The following is a 21,249-nucleotide window of genomic DNA, read 5'->3' on the forward strand; positions in this document are numbered from 1 at the left end:
GTTAACTCTATTCCATTCTCAGAGATTTCTCATTTCTTTTCCCCACAGCTATCTGTCTTTTATCCTTATTTCAAGGTTCCTCTCAATTTCCAACTTTTCCATGAATTCTTGCTTGGTCATGTCAGCTTTAAGTAACAGTTCCCTCCTTATGGTCTGTGACAAGGCAATCAAATCTATATATTCAATTTGCATTTTCCTTGTTCATTATTTAAAGGGCTCTGCATGGACAACACAAAGCACAAGACATGAGAGTTGATAAAAAAAACTGCAAATACAATGAATAATGTAAATAAATTACTTCATCTCCTCAATTTGATTTTATTCACATGTACTTGAAACATGTATGACAGATAATCTAACGTGTCAGAAGCAGAGTGCTAACAGTATCTCAGAAACAACCACCATATGAATGTCTTGCCAAACCAGGCCTGCAAAAGGCAGTGTGGTACAGAGAAGAGGAGGACTTCGAAGTCAGGCAGACATGGAAAGTATTTTCATGCTAGCTCTGCCACTTAGTAGTTGTGTAAGCCTGGGCACACAGAAGTCTGAGCTTCAGTTTCCCCAACTATAAAATGGGGATAAACAACAGCTGCCTCAAAGGACCCTGAGGATTCAGTGAGCGCATCGATGAAAGCGTCCCACATGCCGCAGGCACTTGACGGTCAGAATGAGCAGAGCTCTCTGGTATCCAACAGATATAAGTGATAACAAATGCAGTCATGCAACTTAGCATTTTCTTTCCATTTGTTAAGCATCACTATTTCTAGAATTATTGTGAGGCATTATTTTTAGAATGCAAGCCATCTGGATCAGTGGAGGCACACCGTGGGGATTTAACAGAGGCAAGAAACTCAAGGAAATTGAACTCTGGTTAGAAAAGTACCTTAAAAATGAACACTAACACAACATGTTCAATGGCCTGTCACAGACCTAAGTTCAAAGGAGGAAATGACTATTTTAAGCTGGAAATTGAAGGGAGCCTTGAAATAAAGAATGAGAAATCTCTCATAGAATGAAATGGTTAACAAAATAACAGCAGTGGGCATGTGCGTCCATCAGGTATTCGGGGAATGATGCAGAGACCAATTCTGCTGTAGTGCAGAGTTTTGTAGGGGAGTGACGGAAGATAAGGTTAAATAAGGTAAAGCAGTCAGGGATGCCATCAGGACAGCCCAAAAGCCAAATTTCAGAGCAATAAATCACGGTTGATAGAAATCATAGACTTTTTCAAAAGAAACCATGTATACGCCCAGAGAGTTTCTTAGAAGACTGATCTATCATCAGTGAATGGATTCAATGGAGAGAGACCAGAGACTAAGTGAACAGTTGGGAAGCCACTGTCACAATCCTAGCGGGAAGAAATGAAAGCCTGAAGGAGCATGGTGTCGGTCTAACTATAAAGATGGAGACAGAGATAAGAGGTATTATACAAAATCTCCCAGACTTAAATGAAGAGGGAAGAAACAAAGATGACATGGTAAGCCCAGCTGGCGTGGCTCAGTGGTTGAGTGTCGATCTATGAACCAGGAGGTCATGGTTCAATTCCCTCTCAGGGCACATGCCCGGGTTGCGGGCTCAATCCCTACTGGGGGCCATGCAAAAGGCAGCTGATCAATGATTCTCCCTCATCATTGATGTTTCTCTTTCTCCCTTCCTCTCTGAAATCAATAAAAAAAAAAAAAAAAGATGACATGGTAGTTTCAGGAATGGGAGACTGAGGCAATGACAGCCCCATGAGAGGAAGAGACACATTTAGAGAAAAAATGAATCTAGGGACACAGGAGGCAAATTTGGTTTCAGACAGGTAGTTAAGGAAGTGATACCCAGAAACAAAATATTAAGTCAGCATGTGGTGATATGGGCTCTAGATGGGAAGAAGAGCCCTCCACTCAGAAAGGATGGCTGAATCCTTGGAAGCTGCAAAAATTCTGGCTCAAGGAAACAAAATGAGACCAGCTCACCATGCACAGCCCTCCTTGAAACGCAGGTTCATGAAGGAAGTCAAACTCCCAAAGAAGTCAGAGAAGGAGCAAAAAAAATATAAGTGGTACCAGGAGATGAGTCTCAATAAGTCAGAGGTGGTCAAGAAAGCCAAATTCTACAGAAACACCTAAGAAGATGAGGCTGAAAACAAGCCAGCACATGTGGAAATTATGAGAGCCTGGAAACCTTCCAAAATCTAGGTTTGAAAAGGTGGCAGGTGGGAAGAGGAAATGAGTAAGTAGGAAGAAAGCAGAAGCAATGTCTATAGTCTGTGCTTTCAAAGGCATTTTTCTAAGAGAAATCTCATTCAAATTTTTACTCTGGAATACAAGAATAAGTGGTTTTAGCCCTGGCCGGTTTTGCTCAGTGGATAGAGCGTCTGCCTGCGGACTCAAGGGTCCCAGGTTCGATTCCGGTGAAGGGCATGTACCCTGGTTGCGGGCACATACCCAGTGGGGAGTGTGCAAGAGGCAGCTGATCGATGTTTCTCTTTCATCGATGTTTCTAACTCTCTATCCCTCTCCCTTCCTCTCTGTAAAAAATCAATAAAATATATTAAAAAAGAATATGTTGTTTTAGAAAAATGGAAGAATCTGATAATACAAACCATCATTAGTAGTCGCAGGCCCCTGTCTTTCTCTCCTGCTCTCCTTGTTTCATCTGATTTCTTGGTTACCTTGTGCAATCTGTCAACACCTCTTTTTTCTAGGCTATACTTTTGGGCCTCTCTCCTTTCAGTAAGAGGGGGTCATGTCTAATCATGTCTAACCCTTTCACCTCTCTTGCTCTTTTTTTCACTCACACCGCAGAGGCAAGGACAAAAGTCAGATTTTATAAGAAAACAAGATTTAATAATCATTCCTCCTTCATGTTTACAAAGAAGTACCTAAAAAGATAGTCAACATCATTAGTCATTAGGAAAATGCAAACTAAAACCACATTGTGAAACCACGTCCAGAACAGCTCAAATTTAAAAGACCAGCAAGGATATAAAGCCACTGGAATTCTCATATACCGCTGACAGAAATGTAAACTAGCACAACCACTTTGTAGAATAGTGTAGTAGTTTTTTTGTTTTTTTTTTTAAACTAACATACACCTACCATAGTATCCAACCAATCTACTCCTAGGGTATTTACCCAGGAGAAATAAAAGCCATACAAAGACATGTACATGAATGTTCACAGGCAAAAAGTGGAAGAAACTCAAATGTCCAACAACATGTAAATGGATGGTCAAATTGTGGTATATCCACATAATAGAATACTAAGCAATAAAAACGAGTAAACTATTGATGGATGTAGCAGCATAGATGAATTTCAAAATAATTATGTGCATGGGGAGGCGAAAAAATAGGGAGTACATACTGTAACTTTCCATTTCTGTAAAATTTTACAAAATAAAAACTAAATCTATAGTGAGAGAAAGCAGATTAGTGGTTGCCTAGAGATGGAGGGATTGAAGAAGAACAGAAGAGAGGCATGACAAAGGGGCGTGAAGAAACTTTTGAGGGTGATGGATATGTTTGCTATCTTGATGATGGTGATGGTTTCACAGGTATATACAAAACTAATCAAACTATGTATTAAATGTGTGTAGTATATTGTATGTCAATCATATCCCAATAAAACTGTTTTTAAAAAGAAGAATTGGGTCAACTGGAAAAATCTGAAGAGGGAATGCGTACCAAAAAACACTGCATCAATGTTAAATTTTCTTAAGTGAAGAAAGTAGATGTCCTAATAACCATCACATAAAGTCACCATGAAGGTATCACTCTGGTAAAGTGGGAACGTCAGTTGGGCACTCCCGCTGTTATTCTATTTTTGCGGGGGAAAAACATTAGCTGTCCTTTCATCAAAGAATTCCCACTTAAGCAATATTTCCAAAGTAAATAAATGCTTACCTGAACTCTTTCATGTCCAAAACTGTACAATACAAAATCCTTTGGGGATGAACAACTTCCACCTCTGTGTGGCTCTGTGGACCAGAGCAGGGTCTGTGGCTGGGACAGGGGGGTGCGCAGAGATGTGCAGAGCTGCCCTGGACACTGTCAGGATCCCAGTTCCTTACCCGTGTGATTTCTCCATCGGTAGCCACTTGAATCTCATAGGTATTAAAAATAAAAGCTTCCTTTCCAAGAATTCTTTCCTGCTCAAAGATTCTCATTCTCAGACAAACCCAGGAGCAGACATTTACCAAAACAGTTTTAGGCCTGAAGGTACCATATCAGATGCTCAGGAGAGATGCCAGCAAAGAAGAAGAGGTCGGAGTCCCCAATTGGTCTCTCCTCTGAAATCAAAGGATAATAAAATCCCGCAGGGTCTCAAGCCATATAGGTCAGAAAGAAACACCAAGTGTAAACCTTTTCTATGTGTTTATGAGTATAAATTACCAGGCTGAGCGCCCATCTCTCTATATTCCCATCTGCTGCCAAAGATATGGCTGGCACTTGGACCAAAAATAAAGTATTCAATATGGCATTATAATTATCTTTCTAAAATTGACTTTAAAAATAATCAGGATATATTCAACATACTCCTAACTCCAAAAAGCCACATGTTTACTCTGCTTTGTATCATTAAAATTTTAAGAAATGACATTTTCTCAAAGTGATCACACTAGGATATATGTATAATATGCTCTTTTTAAAACAAAAAAGTTCCTGTCACCACCTGAAAAATCAAAATATTCTTCACTTTCTTACTCTATTATAAAAGGTACAGAGGAATGGTATTATTCACAAATTTACACAAACTCAAGATACTCTATATCATTTAAAACACTATTAAACTCTATTTTATATGCATATACTTTATTCTATACTATAGATTACTTTGGATATTATATGTTTTATAACTACATAGTATATAGTCTACAGAATGAGAGGTGCAAAAGCACTGTTTTTTATGGACGATTTGGAAGATCTTCCAAGGGAAATTTTGGCTATGCATGATTTTGTCTTTGTACACTAAACCCCACACAGACTCTTACAAGACAGTGAAAATTAGAGCAAGGGTTTTCTACAAAGAAATCCCAGATAAAACAAGGACAACCTTCATCAAAACCAGCTGAAGTGCCAGAGCAGATAGCACCAGATCTCGGGCTCCAGAGGGCCAGTTTCCTGTGTGTATGTATCTCTCCAGGTCTTCCACAACCTGCAGAACAGTATCCTGTTCAGTCGATATTGTGCCTATGATTTAGACTAATGCTCTCCTAGGACGTTTCTGTGAAATGGATGACAATTCCCCTCAAAGGCAGTGTTTGAGTGATCAATGCGATCAATGCCCACTGATTTTCAGCATCACATGTACACTTAAGTTCTAATTCATTCTTGTGACCATTCATTCTCTATGTTTCTATACTTTGACCATCCTTTCTTCTTTGGCTCCTTCTTTACCAGTGGTTTTCATCTTTCATTATATTAATAAAGAAATGTCGGCCCTATTATCCACAAATGGAAGCCATTTCACATTCCTCTCATCTCAAACTTTTAAAATAATTTCAAATACAGCAACAGGATAACACCCACTATCGTGACTATTACAAAACATTGTTCTGTTCTAGTTCATGTCATGAGGCAAAAAATATCAAAAACAAAAAGTATAATTATTTAGAAAGTAAGAAACACAATTAACATTTTTTGCAGACAATATGATTGCATATCTTGAGAAACAAAAAAGGAGAGAATGAATCCCCAGAAAGGCCATTAAAACTAAATGGGAAGGTTAGTCAGTAGGCACTTGTATAGACTGGCAATAATCAGTCAGAACAACATAATTGAAAGATGCCCTTATTGTAACCAATTTATAACAGCAGTGGTAGGATGAGTACCTGTATCCTAGACCACTGCCAGGTTGTCCCCCCAAAATGTGTACAAAAATTCTGAACCTCCCAGGAATCTCTTCTCTTTGACCTGAAGTGGAGTCAGATATCTTTTTTTTTATTATTATTATTATTGATTTCAGTGACCTCCTGGTTCATATGTTAATGCTCAACCATTGAGCCACACTGGCTGGACAAATACCTTAAAACAAAATAATAGCTCAGCCAGCGTGGCTCAGTGGTGAGCGTCAACCTAGAACCAGGAGGTCACGGTTTGATTCCCGGTCAGGGCACATTCCTGGGTTGTGGACTAGATCCCTAGTGTGGGGTGTGCAGGAGGCAGCCAATCAATTATTCTCTCCCATCATTGATGTTTCTCCCTCTCTCTCTCTCCCTTCCTCTCTGAAATCAATTAAAATATTTAAAATAATAATGTTAAAAGTTATGATATCTAATATTTAAGGGACAGAAGTCCTACTGAATTTTACCAACAAATTCATTGTCTAAAACAGGAAGAGAGTCAAATAGAAATGGACAGCCAGCAGAAGAACCGCTGTGGTATGTTTCACATTCTTCAGCAGCATTAACCACACTGAACAACATATATTAGAGGAAAAGAATCCACTTTGTTGTTTTCTAAACACTCAGTCCCCTCCTTGTTGCTAGTTTACACAGAACAGAGAGAAAATCTGAGTTACAAAACTAACTACTAATCGTTTCTTAAGATTTGTTAGGGCCCTAAAATACCAAATTTACATCTCAGCTCCCAGGCAAAGTCATCCTGAAGCCAATTGAAAATAAGATGGTTTACCCTTTTTTAAAGTCTTCTAGAGCTAATTTTCCCCATATCAGTGTTATATACTTTTACAGCCCCACTGTCCGATGAATTTGCTAATGTGCAAACAAGAAATGTTCCAGGCCACCATCTCTGAACCCCATTCCCACTTGTGGGGCCCACCAACAACATTCCCACTTCCCCTTCTTCCTAGCTAACAAAACCCTAGTGTTGTTCACCTTCAGGCTTTTAGGACTTCCAGAGGAGGCTGGGCTCCTCCCCAAACCCAAGGTGAACTATGTTGGGTCAGAGTTCACCATGACGATAGTATCCCCATGGCCAAGTCATGGGTTTAGACAATTCTGACCTAGGAGATATGAGCGGTAGTTTCTAGAGAGGTTTTCCTCAGGCTGTAAGAATACAGTTTCTTTCTCCTATCTCTGGATAGTTCTAGAAAAGGCTTGAAGTTACTGAACTGCTGAGTGCACTAGTCTTGGAAACACCTACTTCCATTCCTTTCCTTATGTTGGACGATAAATGTCACTAGTGTGTAAGCTGCTGCCAGTTGAGTTTCCTATCACTTGCCACCAAAAACTTCCAATTAATGCACCATCTAGGTGTCTAGCTAGCATTTACTCCACCAATCTGTAAAACTGGAAGACGTTCTCTTTATTACCGAACTAGCTCGATACTGTCTTTGGTAGAAATTACCTTGTGTCTCCTTTTTCTTTGAGATGAGTGTTTCTCTCATACATTGATGCACTTATTTTAAATGGGGGAGGGGGAAAAGGAAACTTTTTATTACTGTAATCTTACTGAAATATGAATGGCAACAACCTAATCCTAATATATGTTGGCTGAGGGCCAAATTAAGAGAAATAAGCTTAAACCAAAGAGACCTAGTTCCCATATTAAGATGAATTTCCTGAAAGAAAGGATTACAGAGAAAAAAAATTCTTCAGGGACAAATGGAATCTCCTTGATGAAAGTCTTTCAAAATAGATTATTCATGTAGCTGTGAAGCCTTAGGCACTATATTTGGATTATATGACAATTCAAGATTCCTGCCAGGCCTATCTAAAGACAAAATTTATCTTCTTTCTCAACAGAAATTTAGAAAAACATCTAAGGGTTGAAATAAAAGAGAAGTTAAAAACTTCTTAATCCCAAATTCTAGGACACCCATATTTATCATATACCTATGTAAACTAATTGTTGTAGCAAATGCACCTCATTATTCTAGGGAGGAAAAAAGCAAACATGACTAAAATCCTATGAATCAATTTCCATAAAATCCTGACAATGTCAGTACAGACTTCTTTGGCCAGAAAATGTCCAGTGACAAATTTAACTGAAAGTTAATTTACTTAATTAAAAAGAGAAATGAAAGTACTCATTAGATTTTTTTAAAATAGCATATATACTTATTAGAATAGAACCATTTCAACCTTATAGCGATTCTATAGCTAAAAGAATAATTTTTAAGTGGTTTTAGATTAAAATCTTCACTGTCCAAGGGCAGTGCTGAATAGAGACTGTCTTATTAAAGATACAATTTGAAATATTTAAGATTTATTACTACAGGGCATTAAATTCCCACTCACATTTATAATGACCAAAACCTGGAATATTATCATGGAAAAGTAAATGCAAGTAAGTGTTCACTTCTCCAGGGAAGTCATAAGGTTTTCTGACACGCTGTGCAATGGATAACTGGTCTTTGGTTTAGCAAGTAAGACACATAGATTATCTGTCAGCTGCTCACACAGGTGCAGAACAAGGACGGTAACAGTGATGGATGGTATGATAAAGAATGTGAGTCTCAGAAAGAAACCTAATGCTATGGAACTGTTCATTTTTGTACAAATTAGAGAAAGGTGCCCTTTCCAAGTGATTATAGACCCAGCGCTACCTAGCTTGGGGAGCAGACAGTTCTTCTGTACACATTAGAAAATGGTGTCTCTGGTATTGCTGCATATGTCCCTCTTGCACAATTATATGCAGTGGCCCCAAACTTACCTGCAGAGGAACCCCATGCCCCGAGGCAGACAGGAACTCCTAGTCTTCAAGGAAAGGAGGAAAGGAAGTCTCATTCTTTACAGACTCAATTACCATAGCCCTCCCTCATTCTAGGAAGGGTGGAGGCAGCTAAGGGTCCATTACATTGGGGCCTGTTCTCACTAAATAGTGAAAGGGTAAAAAATTATCCAGAAAAATCAAGTAATTAAATTTATAGATTTGTTTTTCAAATGTAAAATATTTTACCTTCACTTTTTTTTAAATATATTTTTATTGGTTTCAGAGAGAAAGGGAGAGGGTGAGAGAGATAGAAACATCAATGATGAGGGAGAATCATTGATGGGCTGCCTCCTTCAGGCCCCAAACTGGGGATGAGCCTGCAATCTGGTGTGTGCCCTGACCGGGAATCAAACTGTGACCTCCTGGTTCACAGGTTGATATTCAACCACTGAGCAACACCGGCTGGGCTATATCTTCACTCTTTAAGCACAGCTTTACATAGCACAGATTTCAAGTTCATTGAAAGGATATCAATTTATCAGTATGCATGGTTTTTCTCTACATGAATATTTACTTAAAATGTTTCAGACTTTTCAAGGGAGGGCCTATAACTATAAAAGGAAGTTATAAAAAGTACTATAATGCTAGTGACTATTTTAAATGATGGCTTCCTTTGTTTATTTAAACTTTGCTTTTGAATATTTATATTAAAAACAGATTATAACTAGCCATCACCAAAGCTTGGGCTTGACTTAAGATTGACTAAGAGAATAATGTATTAAGTAGCCTTCTGGAATGGAAACACAAGACTAGCATCTGCTCAAACTAAACATACCAACTCCAGTATTATAAACAAATGAGAAAAATAGTATTTTGCTGTTTAAAATTAACAATCATTTTGGTAGTAAGACATTATTTGGTTTTCTAAAAACAAAACAGTGCTTCTGGATGAAGAGAAATTATACAAGGATATATTCACCCCATACATTTTCCTAAAGTCAAGCCTTTATTACTTTAAAATAAAACACAAATCTGCCCTAGCCAGTTTGGCTCAGTGGATAGAGCATCAGCCTATGGACTGAAGGGTCCCAGGTTCGATTCCGGCCAAGAGCACATGCCTGGGTTGCTGGCTCGATCCCCCGTGGGGGTGTGCAGGAGGCAACCGATCAAAGACTCTCATCATTGATGTTTCTATCTGTCTATCCTTCTCCCTTCCTTCTGAAGTCAATAAAAATATTTTTTTAAAAAACACAAACCATTATTGTTTATTGCGAATGGCTATTTTTGGGTGTTTTTTTTTTGCGGGGGGGGGGGGAAGTTGTTTTGTTTTGTTTTCAGAAAAGGACTGTTTTTTTCCAATACTGCTGGCAGTATGGGAGAGCAGCAGGTCATCCACAAAAATCTGCTCTGCTGCCCCCATAAGCCAGCTGCTTATATAGGGCAGGACAAAGATCACACAGGGAAATTGGATTATAGGCATGGGGAAGTAGGGATTACAGGCATGGGAAAGTAGGAGGCTGCAGTGGGACTCCATTGTTTGGGCAACCAAAATCTTTCCATGAGAATGGACCAAATTCCAAGGTTGACTCCCAGGTCCCGAGGGTGTACAACTCCCAGCCAGGTCAGAATGTCCTTTCTTTAACCAACACAAGGCAATCGTGGTTAACAGAGCATGATCAATATTTCCCACAACCATAGCCGGTCCCCAATATTCCTTTCTTGTCCCTAACATTTCCCCACTGCTATTTCTATCATCTCTTATCTATGAGATTAGTTTTAGATGAAAAGTATCATCCTGCTGGACTGCATTTGCTTCTTCCTTGAAAGCAGTTCCCAGGGATGAAATACATCAAATGCAGGATCTTGGATATGTCCAGATTTCCGGTTTGATCCCTGTAGGGATGGCAACTGATCAATGTTTCTCTCTCTCCCTCTCTCCTCCCCTCTCTCTCAAATCACTAAAAACATATTTTTTAAAATGCATATAAAAAATATAACCAAATAATACACCAAAATCTTAATAGTGGATAGCACAGGATAATAAGATTTGGATTAATTTTGGGGTTTATACTATCTATCATGTAGTCATATTACTTTTATAATTTTAAAATTAATTTATTTTAATATATTTTAACTTGCTCTGGATTTATTTTAATATTCATTAAGTAGGATTATTAAAATAGTGAAAAAAGTTAAACCACAAAAAATATTACTTAAGTAGACAAAGATCAAAATAGAAGTTAAGAATAAAACAAATGCTTCAAATATTAATACTCAAAATAAAAATATTACCTTTTTTAAAAAAACTGAGTTCCTAAAGAATTATTTGTCTCTATTTAAATTGGACAGAGCCCTAACTGGTTTGGCTCCGTGGAAAGAGCATCGGCCTGGGGACTGAAGGGTCCCAGGTTCGATTCCGGTCAAGGGCATGTACCTTGGTTGCGGGCACATCCCCAGTAGGGGGTGTGCAGGAGGCAGCTGAATCGATGTTTCTCTCTCATCGACGTTTCTAACTCTCTATCCCTCTCCCTTCCTCTCTGTAAAAAAATCAATAAAATATATTAAAAATAAATAAATTGATCAGAGCCTAGGGACCACCTAGAGTACCACTTAAATCTGAGGCTGAATGATATACATATTTGTTATTTTAAAATCAGTGCCAGGGAAATGAAGAGGAATGAAAACATGCTGTTTTTTAGTCTTGGAAAAGCTAGACTTTGTAACAACACCTAAACTTAACAAGGTAAAACAGTAAGAAATGTCTTACCATTTGGATAATTAGATATTATAAACAATGTATATTTTTCAGTTTTAAAATGTGTCCATTTAGATAAGGTATGACAGATATAATGTTTTACAAATTGAACAACCAAATGGTCAACAAACATTTTATGAATCCTGGAAAAATATATACATCTAAGGAAAAATGAAACCAATGTATAGCCAAACTTACCATTGTCCAAATTTCCTCCTCCATCCAACTGCCCTCATTCATTTTGATGGTGCCGCCCTGACAGCAGTCTTACCACTTCAGAGCGTCTCCAGTTCATCCTCTTCCTCTCTCTCAGCAATGGCCCACACCCCTGGGTTTCATCTTCACTGCTTTGGCCCAGCCTTACCAATTTACCTCCCCTCCCCTTTCTATCTTGTTTATTCACATTGATCTTCTCTATAGATTATAGGAACAGGATTACTGAAGCATGGATCATATGCCATTCCTCTGCTCAAAACTATCCAATGTTTCTCCAACATCACAGCCCACAGCCCAAGGCTCCTCAGCGTGGTTTTCAATATCAGTGCTGACAACAGTTCCAGAGCATCACCTATGTGTACACTAAACCCAGGCCAGGCTCCTCAACTGTGGTCCCAGCACAATGGTGTATCTTGTCATTGTAAATATGTCACAATTTGTGACCAATAATGGCTCGAGTACCATAACTTGTGAATTACTTGCTTTTTAAAATAAGCTAAAAAGAATTCAGGTTTATTCCTATAATGTCGTCTCATTTACCAGCATTAGAAATGGGTGGGATTTCTGTGAGAACATTGGGAACTGCCCATAACTCTGGGTTCCCCATGGAAGTATATTATACGTGAAATCTCATCTGTCATGTGAGTCACAGTGGAAAGCTGTTCCAAACCGGGCTACCTCAAGGAATGGCATCATTTGAGGTACCTTCCATCTGAGAAGGGAGCAAGCAGCCTGCCTCGCTTCAAATTTTGGCCAACAATTAAATTTTAAAAGCCACCCTTGTACTCATAAAATGCATAAGGAGGGAGACAGAGGTAACCAGAGACTAGGAGAGGAATCTTTTCAGAATCACTCTATTTCATCAAGATGGAGACAGCTTCTAGTGAGTTGGAGGCCAAGAGTTTCATTGTATGGATTTTCCACTATAGTGCTGATATGAAGTTTCTTTTTTAAATAATAGACTTAACTTAAAAATAGTCAAACTAAAAACAATATTAAGTATATCAAAACCAGAGTGTACTCCTCAAATATGGAAAAACATAATGAGTGGGCTCCTAGAATGGCAGCAGTTGGGTCATGACATGGGCTACCTGCCTTTCTTCCAACTGTGCCTGCATTTTACTTCCTCCAGACCATTGGCACAGTGCTCTTCCACCTGTAATGTCATCTTTTCATCCTCCCTCCACCCAATCTCTGTCTATTAAAATGCTAGGATATTGTCAAATGTCAGTTCCTCTTCAAAATTATCCAAGACTGCCCAGCCAGTGTGGCTCAGTGGTTGAGTGTCAACCTATGAACCAGGAAGTCACAGCTTGATTCCCAGTCAGGGCACATACCCAGGTTGCGGGTTTGATCCCCAGTAGGGGGCTTGCAGGAGGCAGCCAATTTTTTATTCTCTCTCATCTTTGATGTTTCTATCTCTCTCTCCTTCTCCCCTCTGCTCTAAAATCAATAAAAATGTATACTTTTAAAAAATTATCTAAGACTTTCGAAGCTCCCTGAGTCAGGCCATTCCCCTTCTGTAGGTGGTCCAGTTGGGTCTGGTAAGCTCTGCTATTTTTAAAAAGCTCATCTTTCCCAGTAGATAAAATGCTCTAGGAGGGCAGAGAATGCACTGATTCATCTTTGGGTATCATAGGGAGCACAACATTGTAACATTGTTTTCCACCTAGGGCAGAGTATACAGAAAATGTTGGTTTAACTGAACTGAATTTCTAAACAATCTGTTCAGAAGATGCACCAAGGTCAGCAGCCAGAATCCTACATTCACCTACACCTACAAAGAGGTTCGGGGTGGGGGGAATGGGTATTAAGAGGGAAGCACCCGCTTTTTTTGTCAAAAATGTTAATGTGCCTTTTTTTAATCCTCACCTGAAGATTTTTATTATTGTTATTGATCTTAGAGAGAGAGAGAGAGGAAGGAAGGAAAGAAGGAAGGAAGGAAGGAAGGAAGGAAGGAAGGAAGGAAGGAAGGAAGGAAGGAAGGAAGGAAGGAAGATCAATGTGAGAAACACATCCTGCCCCGATCAGGTATTGAACCTGCAACCTGGGTATGTGCCCTGACTGGGAATCAAAGCTACAACCTGTTGGTGTATGGACGACACTCCAACTGACTGAGCCACCCAACCAGGGCTAATGTGCCATTTTAAACCAAAATAATGCAAATGTTCTCTTAAACCATAAGGCATCAGTCCACACTAAATCCATAAGCCTCTTGTACGTCAGTAATATGGGAGCCCTACATTTACCAGCAGCAGCTGTAATGTCTGTAAAGCAGATCATTCATTGTCCAACTCATAATTTATTTATTCAGAATCATCTCTCATTTCAGAAAGGATCCAATGAAGCTTACACAAATACATATACCAGAGCAAGATAAAATGACATATGTAAGACGAGAAAGACAGAAACAGGACAAAGGAAAGCCAAATGTAGGAAGATAAGCTGTCCTGGGAGTGAAGTTCATGCACCAAACGAATGTTTTCAGTAAAATTCCACATATTTGCTAGAGGCAGGCCAGAGGTTTGGTTCTAACACTGAAAGCTGCCAACAAACACAAAACAATCCAATCAGGTACATGATTTGGCATCCTTCGGATAAAAACAAAAAGCTATCAGAGAACTATCTCTCCCTTGGTCCGCATAAAAAGTCCCCAATAACATCCTTGCAGCTGATTTGTCAGACAGCTTTGGAAGACCACCCCTCATAACAACCCTCACTAGCCAGCACACAAATCAGTATTTGCAAATGATGGAGAGGAAGGCGATCGGGCCAAGGAGTCCAAGTAGACAGCTCCCTGCAGGTCTAGATTTATCAGGAACAGATTTTATCGTATCTAGACTAACCTAAAATCCAGAGGCTTCATGCATCCACTTATCTTTGAAATTATAAACAAAACTTGATGCACAGGTCCCTTTTTCTGGAGGATATGTCTGTAGTTTCACAACATCCTCAAAAAGGAGCATGACTCCAGAAAAGTTAAGAACACTCATCTACAGAACTAGACTTTTTAGTTCCTTCAGGCAACCCTTCATGAGCTGTTTCTCTGCTGAGCTCCTGAGAACTGCTGAGCCTCAAGACCGTAGCCCGACAGCATCTGAAGTACAGCTTCTCTCGGATGAGAAGGTGGAACTCTAAGCTTACCCACTGACCAAGCTGTTTGTCAAATGTATGATACAATAATACATGACCTTTAATACAGTGATGCCTATAAGCATATGGAATGCATAACAATCTGTTCTTCTAGATAGGTTTCAGCCATGAGCACTGACAAAGTTGCTTCAAAGAATTGGTGATATTTCTTCAGATAATATAAAAACAAAACAAAACCCACCTTTGCCTGTGGATGAAAATTATAGGTAAATACACAAAAATTTTCATAGATAAACATTATGTTTTAATTTTTAAAATAAACTTCCCACATCACTTGATACAACCTGAGCTATTTTTTTGACCTCTTAGTTGTTTTAATCTTTGTTATACAGCAAAACAATCACTGCCGTAGCTTTAGACACACACACACATACACACACACACACACATATACACACATGCAGTCAACCATCTACCCATAGTATTAGTGTTTAGAATGTCTCAAGGGCCCAAGGATATCAAGCAAGGAAGCTGGCCTATAGGACCATCAAGACAAGGCTCTTTAAGATTTCATCCATCTAGAAATCGTGGCCATCCAGAGTCTGGTCCTTGACATAACAAAGCCAAAGATATCTTTGCTAAAAATACACAGTTGAATAGACTCAAGAGAACTAACTCATGCTAACCCAACTCATAAGAGCCTGAAGTACAAATAAGAATACCAATTTATTGCTGCTCTACCATACTGCTGGCAGTATTGGAATAAATGTTCTTATATGATTCAAAAAATAATATTAATTTATTAATTAATCATAGAGAATATTCTTTTTAACCAATCCGAAAATTTGTACCTGAAGCCAGGGTATTGCTATCCCAATATTAGGATACTGGGAATCCTGATTTAATAGTCAGTTCACCAGAAGTTAGAATAAAGAGAAATAGAGTTTGGGGGATTCCTAATGAATGATCCACATCCAACATACACACCTTTCTAGTGATCAACGTTGTAGCTTTCACATGTATGGCCTCTCTCCTTGGATGTTGTTGCCCTAACACTGCAGACTTTTTGGTCTCTAAACTTTCTTCTTCCATATCCTTCTCTCCATTGGCATTCCTCTAGATAGTGTATGATGCAATTGATGAGGGTACAGTTTGCATGCACTATTATTCTTTTTCAAATTAAAAACTCCCAGATAAAGTGGAACTTGCCCAAGGTCATAGCTAGTATAAGGCAGAGCAGAGATTCAAAGCTAGATGTCAAGCCAAAACCTTGAAGTAAATGGTGTCTTTCCCGGGCCTCCCACCTCCCAGTCTGATTTATATGTCCCCCTCAGTGTTTCCCTGTCACCCCATGTATACCATAGCTGAAATTTTTGGTATATAGGTCTATCTCTGACACTACACTGAAACTTTTTGAGAATGAGAGTCACGTCTCATTCACCTTTGTATCCCTAGTGTGTTATCTGCCTTTCCGGGTTAATATGCAAACTAATCTGTCCAGTGGTTTCATATAAAAATCACCAAACGGAAGGCCTTGAACTAGGCATGTAGCCTTAGGAAGGTCACAACTTCTCCAGCCATCAACAAACATCTCATCTAAAAATGGGATAAAATGAACACACAATGTGGCTTAGGTCCTCTCTGGATCTAAAAAGCACTACCATTCTCGATGGGTCCCGGTGGGTTTTTTATAGCCTATCTTATTAGTGTGAATTATTAGAAATAAAATTAGCCTCCTCAGTTTCCTTCTGTAACACACTACAGACAGCATACATATTTAAATAATAGAGAGTTCAGAAGAAGCCTTCTCTTCTCTGGAAGAAGATAACTATCATCTCTACCAAAACCAAACAGTAGCACCCTCCTCTGGTGAATGTTAAAGGAGCTCAATAACACATGGTGGGATTTTCTTGGGAAGAAAGAAAAAGCAAGAGAGAAATTACCTTAAAATGTGATAATATTGATTATTTTACAAAGAGCGGGATTTTTAATGTAAGGCAGAATAAAAAGCATTTCATAATTTTCTAACAATAATCACTTCTCCTCTATTATTTAAAAATTTAATGAAAAGCCCTGTACATGTAAAATAGTTCTGGTTAAATAAAAGCATTTATCTAGTCCCCTTTCTGGGTGACACATTTTCCAGAACACAGTACTGAAAATTTTTCAACCAATTTGGGTCTGCAATTTTCAGGTTTTAAAATACCAACGTAAAGGAAAATTTTAAATAGCCTTTTCTGACACATGCAGAATAAAACATGCCAACAGCACACCAGACAAGCAAAAGCCAGAGTTTCACAACATTAACATTACATACAGACCTCTACATTAAAAACAAGGCTGTGCTTTCTAAGACCAGGAACAGATTATCATCTGCCAACAACTTAATTGTAAAAATGTTTAAGAAATACAAGCTTTATTAAAAGACTTATCGCAGTCTAGAACACAAAATGAAAATATAAACATTCTGACTCAAGGCAAGAAAACATATCAGTTATCATATTGGCAACCATGCCATTCAGGCTATGCTTTTAGTACCCAAGTACACAGCATCTCTTCCAATTAACTTCACATCTTTCCCCACCCTGTGACCAAGGGGAAAGGAACCCACACTACACAGGAGGCTACACATTTACAACCAATGAGAAACCTTCATTTTGAAAGGCAGAATAGAAAGAGCTAGGGTGAATGGGAAAGAGCAAAAACTGATTTCAGCTCCACCAAATAAATTTTCCAACTAAGTTTGCCATTCCTGGCAAACCTGGTTCTACAAGGCAGGTAGATACAGTATCACGGACAGACTATCAGAGTGGTAGGTGAAGTGACTTAATATCAGAGATAGAACGCAGACAACTAATGGAAAGCTTTCTCAATATTCACCCAAAACAAATGACAAAGAACAAGCAAAGATTGAAAGAAAATGACATCCCCTACAGCCCACCCAGAGATCAGAAGGGCTAAGAAGAGAGTTGGGGGAAAGTTGGATGGGAGCAGGGCGTTGTGAGGAGAAGGGGGAAATGATGAAGAAGGGGTGGGAAGAAGGTAGGGAGGACATAAGGAAGAAAGTATGCTGCCAAAAAAAAAAAAAAAAAAAAAAGAGTATGCAACAATGAAACTGTTATAAACTGCCAAACTGAAAGAGATGGGGTGGCTGGCCCGGTGCTCTTTGGAGTCACATTTGCCACTCATTTCTACTGGGCCCATGCCCAAGGACCAGAGCCAATCCTCCCCGGACCTCCAGGAAATCTGAGCCCCAGCGCGCAATCAGGGTGCCGCAGAAAAGAGGGCGAGGGACCTCAACCGGCCTTCTAACCTCAACACATGAACCCCAAATAAAGGATTTGAGAAGCTGGGAGCCGTCTGAGCCTCACTTCGACCAGGGCGCAGGGGCAAGATCTGGCATCGCCACCTCTGCAAATGCCAGGGGCATCTCCGGTCCGGGCTGCAGAACCAGCTAAACACAGGCGGCCAGCGAGGCGCTGCTGTCAACTAGCCCGACTGCATTTGCAAAGTTAATGGAGTTGGCAAGAAGCGCAGGGATGTCCCTAGGGTTTCTCCTCAAAGCGAAGGCGAAGGGAAGGAGTCACAGCTTCCTTCATCCTCACTGAGCTCTCACTGACTCGGCTCTGTATTTTGTGTCTCTTTTCCCTAATGAGAATCAAAGATATTTTCTTCCTTCTTTGTGCATTCCTAGGTCTCAAACCCTAGAACAGAGGCGCTGAGACCCCAGGTAGAAACCATTAACTCTCCCAGCAAAACTAGCACAGTCATTTGCTGGGTTCTGGCCTTGAGAAACATCATAAATGATGAGACACCATATAAGCTAAGGATGACCCTCCCTCTTCCAAAATGGACCCTCAGTCCCAAGAAGTCTGAGTCCAAAAATGTTTTTGGCAACTTGGAACTAGTGGCTTGACAATCTGGCACCAGGTCTTCACCACACCCCTCGCACCCAAGTCCTACCCCTTCCCTGCCCCCTTCCTGTTATTTGCGCGCGCGCGCGCACACACACACACACACACACACACACACACACACACACACAGCCCCGGAAAACTCTACCTCGCCCCCGTGCCCGTCGAAGATCCCGAAGATGGACGGGTGCGTCTTGTTGGCTAGGTCCGTAAGAACTTCGAATCGGTCCTCCATGTGGTCTCTCCGGCCCTGGATGGAATACACCGCCACATTGTGGCTCTTGAACTCCCAGGTCTTGGAAAACTCGGCCTCCAAGACGTCGAGCCCCCCGAGCCGATCGTTCTGCATGATCTCTGCGACCTTGCCCTTCACCATCTTCACGGCGTCCCGGCTGGACTTGACGATGGTCTTCACCTCGTCCGTGTGGAAGAAGTAACTCCACAGCGCCAAGCTGATGCACAGCAGGAAGAGCGTCTCGGGTCTCAGCAAGAAGTAGCGCATGATGCGACCCAGTAGAGACAGCAAAGTCATTGTATCCTCTATCATTTATTTATCGCTAGAGCCCGAACCACCAGCAGCGACGCGCGCCCCGAAGGCTTGCGGGTCCCAGAGCACTGCGGGGACGGTCCGCCGGGAGGGAGGCGGAGCAGCAGCCGATGGCGGGGGAAGGAGGACCGCGGAGCCAGGCAGGAGGCACCCTACTCCGACCAGGCACCGCCAACAGAGGCAGTTTCCCTTTTGTCTCCCGGCCTCGGCGACCCGGCGGCCCGCGCCTAGCGCACGGACGCCAGTGCTCGCCGCCCGCGCCGCCTCCCCTCCCTGCGCGCCTTTGTGAGGCGGCGGCTGCCGAGACGGCGGCAGCGGCGGCGGCGGCAGCGGCAGCAGCAGCAGCTGGTGCCCGAGCTGGGCGCAAGGAATCAAGTTAAAGTTGCGCCGGGCAGGTCTGCCACGGTAGGCGAGAGAGTTCGGGGGCGCAGGCGTCCGCGCGGCCCGTCCTCGGGTGCACCCTCTCCGCTCCGGGGTGCGATCAGCAGGTGAGGAGGCTCGGGGCGCGAGAGCCCGGCGGGCGAGGGATGCAGGTCCCCTCTATGGCCGGCGCTGCAGGGGAGCACAGAGCCGGCCGAGTGCTCCGATTCCTTCAGACACCCCGGGGGGCCCAAGAGAATAAAAGTTTTGCTGGAGCCTGAGCAGAGTTGGGGGTACGCGGAGCCCAGAGAGGCAGCACAAACGGCGCCGAGACGCAGGCAGCCGCCCGGCTCTGCCTGCCTCTCCCAGCACCTCCGAGCTCGGCTCCTCTCGGCTCCGATCGCGCGCCCCCTCCCGACCTCCCGCCTCCCGCTCGCCCCGCCCCTCTCCGCACGCGTGCGTCCCGCCCCGCCCCAGGAGCGGGGACTTCGGGCCGCGAGGTACTCGGGCCGAGCTGTCAAAGGCTGAGGAAGCTCAGCGGCGGCTGGCGCGCTTGCAGCCCCGTGCGGTCCAGGAGAATCGAGGGGGAGCAAAGGGGTGCGCCCGCTGCCTAGCTCAGTGTATGGCCGTTCGTCCCTTCAGCGCGGGCCCCCAGGACAATGTAATCCTGAGCCTGGTTGTCTGAACGTTGGTATCTCGGGAGTCCCTGCAGCCGGCTGGAAAGCGGAGAGCCGCACGTGAGCGTCCCCCCCTCCAGCAGGCGGCACAATAGTGCGGTCCCCGCCTCGCCCGGCATAAGGCAAGCGAGAAGGGACGCACTTCTCCGGGCTCGCAAAGCGAAGTGAAGGGGATCGGACCTTGGGGTTCAGTGACAGAGGTTTTCCAGGATCCCCGAGAGGCGAAGAACGATCCGTGAGCTTTAAAGGAGTAAGAGCCTCCCGAGAACAGTAGGATGTGAAGAGTCGGAGCCCCAAGGAAAGCACTCTGATGATAACCTCGGGAGAGGCGAAGATGCGCTGGCCTCTCTGCGGGCGCCGGCATCCCTAGAACAGAGACTTAGCCGCGAAGGCCCTACTTAATCGCAACCCTTCCCGGGGAGACACAGTGGTCCCCTGACCCTGCCGCGGGCCGAGGGCTCTGACTGCTGTTTGGGTTTGAAGGCCCCTGTAAAGCTCCTACCACTTCCTCAGTCTTCGCAGAAGGTGAAGTGGAGGCGGGAGTCTGTCAATGAGCGGAAGTGAAAGACCGCGGAGGAGAGTATGGGCTTCCAGACGCCATCAGGATAACTTGTTGAAATATGGGTAGGAGTCAGTGGCCTTGAAGATGTTGGGGAAAGAAGAGAACTATGTGCAAATCCGCTTAGGATACGGAAACCAGTGAGCGTGAAAGGAAACTATTCCCTCTCACTACCCCTGTCCAGGAAGAAGAGTGCTGATCTGCAGTTCCCATCGCTGGACTGGACAGTGGAGGCCGCCCAAGCGCTCCTGCCTTGGTATGAGATCGACTACGTTTTAAAAAAAATAAGAAGGAATAAAATACTGGAAGGAAATACACCAAAATGTTTGTGGTGGTTAACTACAGTAGTATATTATATGTATTTTTTTCATTTTCTGCTTTGGACTTTTGTCTGTTTTCTACTTTTTCAAAGTTTTTACGAAAGGCATAGATTGCCATCATAACCAGAAAAAAGTGAAAAACGTTGACATTTAAACGGCATATACCATATGACCTCAATTACATAAACATACATAGAAAAAACAGG

General features: G+C 42.0%; 1 protein-coding gene and 1 long non-coding RNA gene across 2 annotated transcripts in view; one reads left to right on the forward strand and one right to left on the reverse strand.

Annotated features, from left to right (window-relative positions):
- The window catches only part of PPM1L (protein phosphatase, Mg2+/Mn2+ dependent 1L), a 248,654-nt gene extending 228,592 nt beyond the window's left edge, over positions 1 to 20,062 (reverse strand). The window contains exon 1 of the mRNA XM_080655774.1: positions 18,729 to 20,062. Coding sequence (XP_080511900.1) covers positions 18,729 to 19,127 — 399 coding nt within the window. The 5' untranslated portion in view covers positions 19,128 to 20,062. The remainder of the gene's footprint in view (positions 1 to 18,728) is intronic.
- Positions 19,990 to 21,249, forward strand: part of LOC308242008 — a 35,955-nt gene continuing 34,695 nt past the window's right edge. Inside the window, exon 1 of the long non-coding RNA XR_013959913.1 lies at positions 19,990 to 20,979. This is a non-coding gene — a long non-coding RNA (uncharacterized lncRNA). The remainder of the gene's footprint in view (positions 20,980 to 21,249) is intronic.

Source organism: Plecotus auritus (genome assembly GCF_963455305.1).
Source record: "Plecotus auritus genome assembly, chromosome: 2".
NCBI lineage: Eukaryota > Metazoa > Chordata > Mammalia > Chiroptera > Vespertilionidae > Plecotus > Plecotus auritus.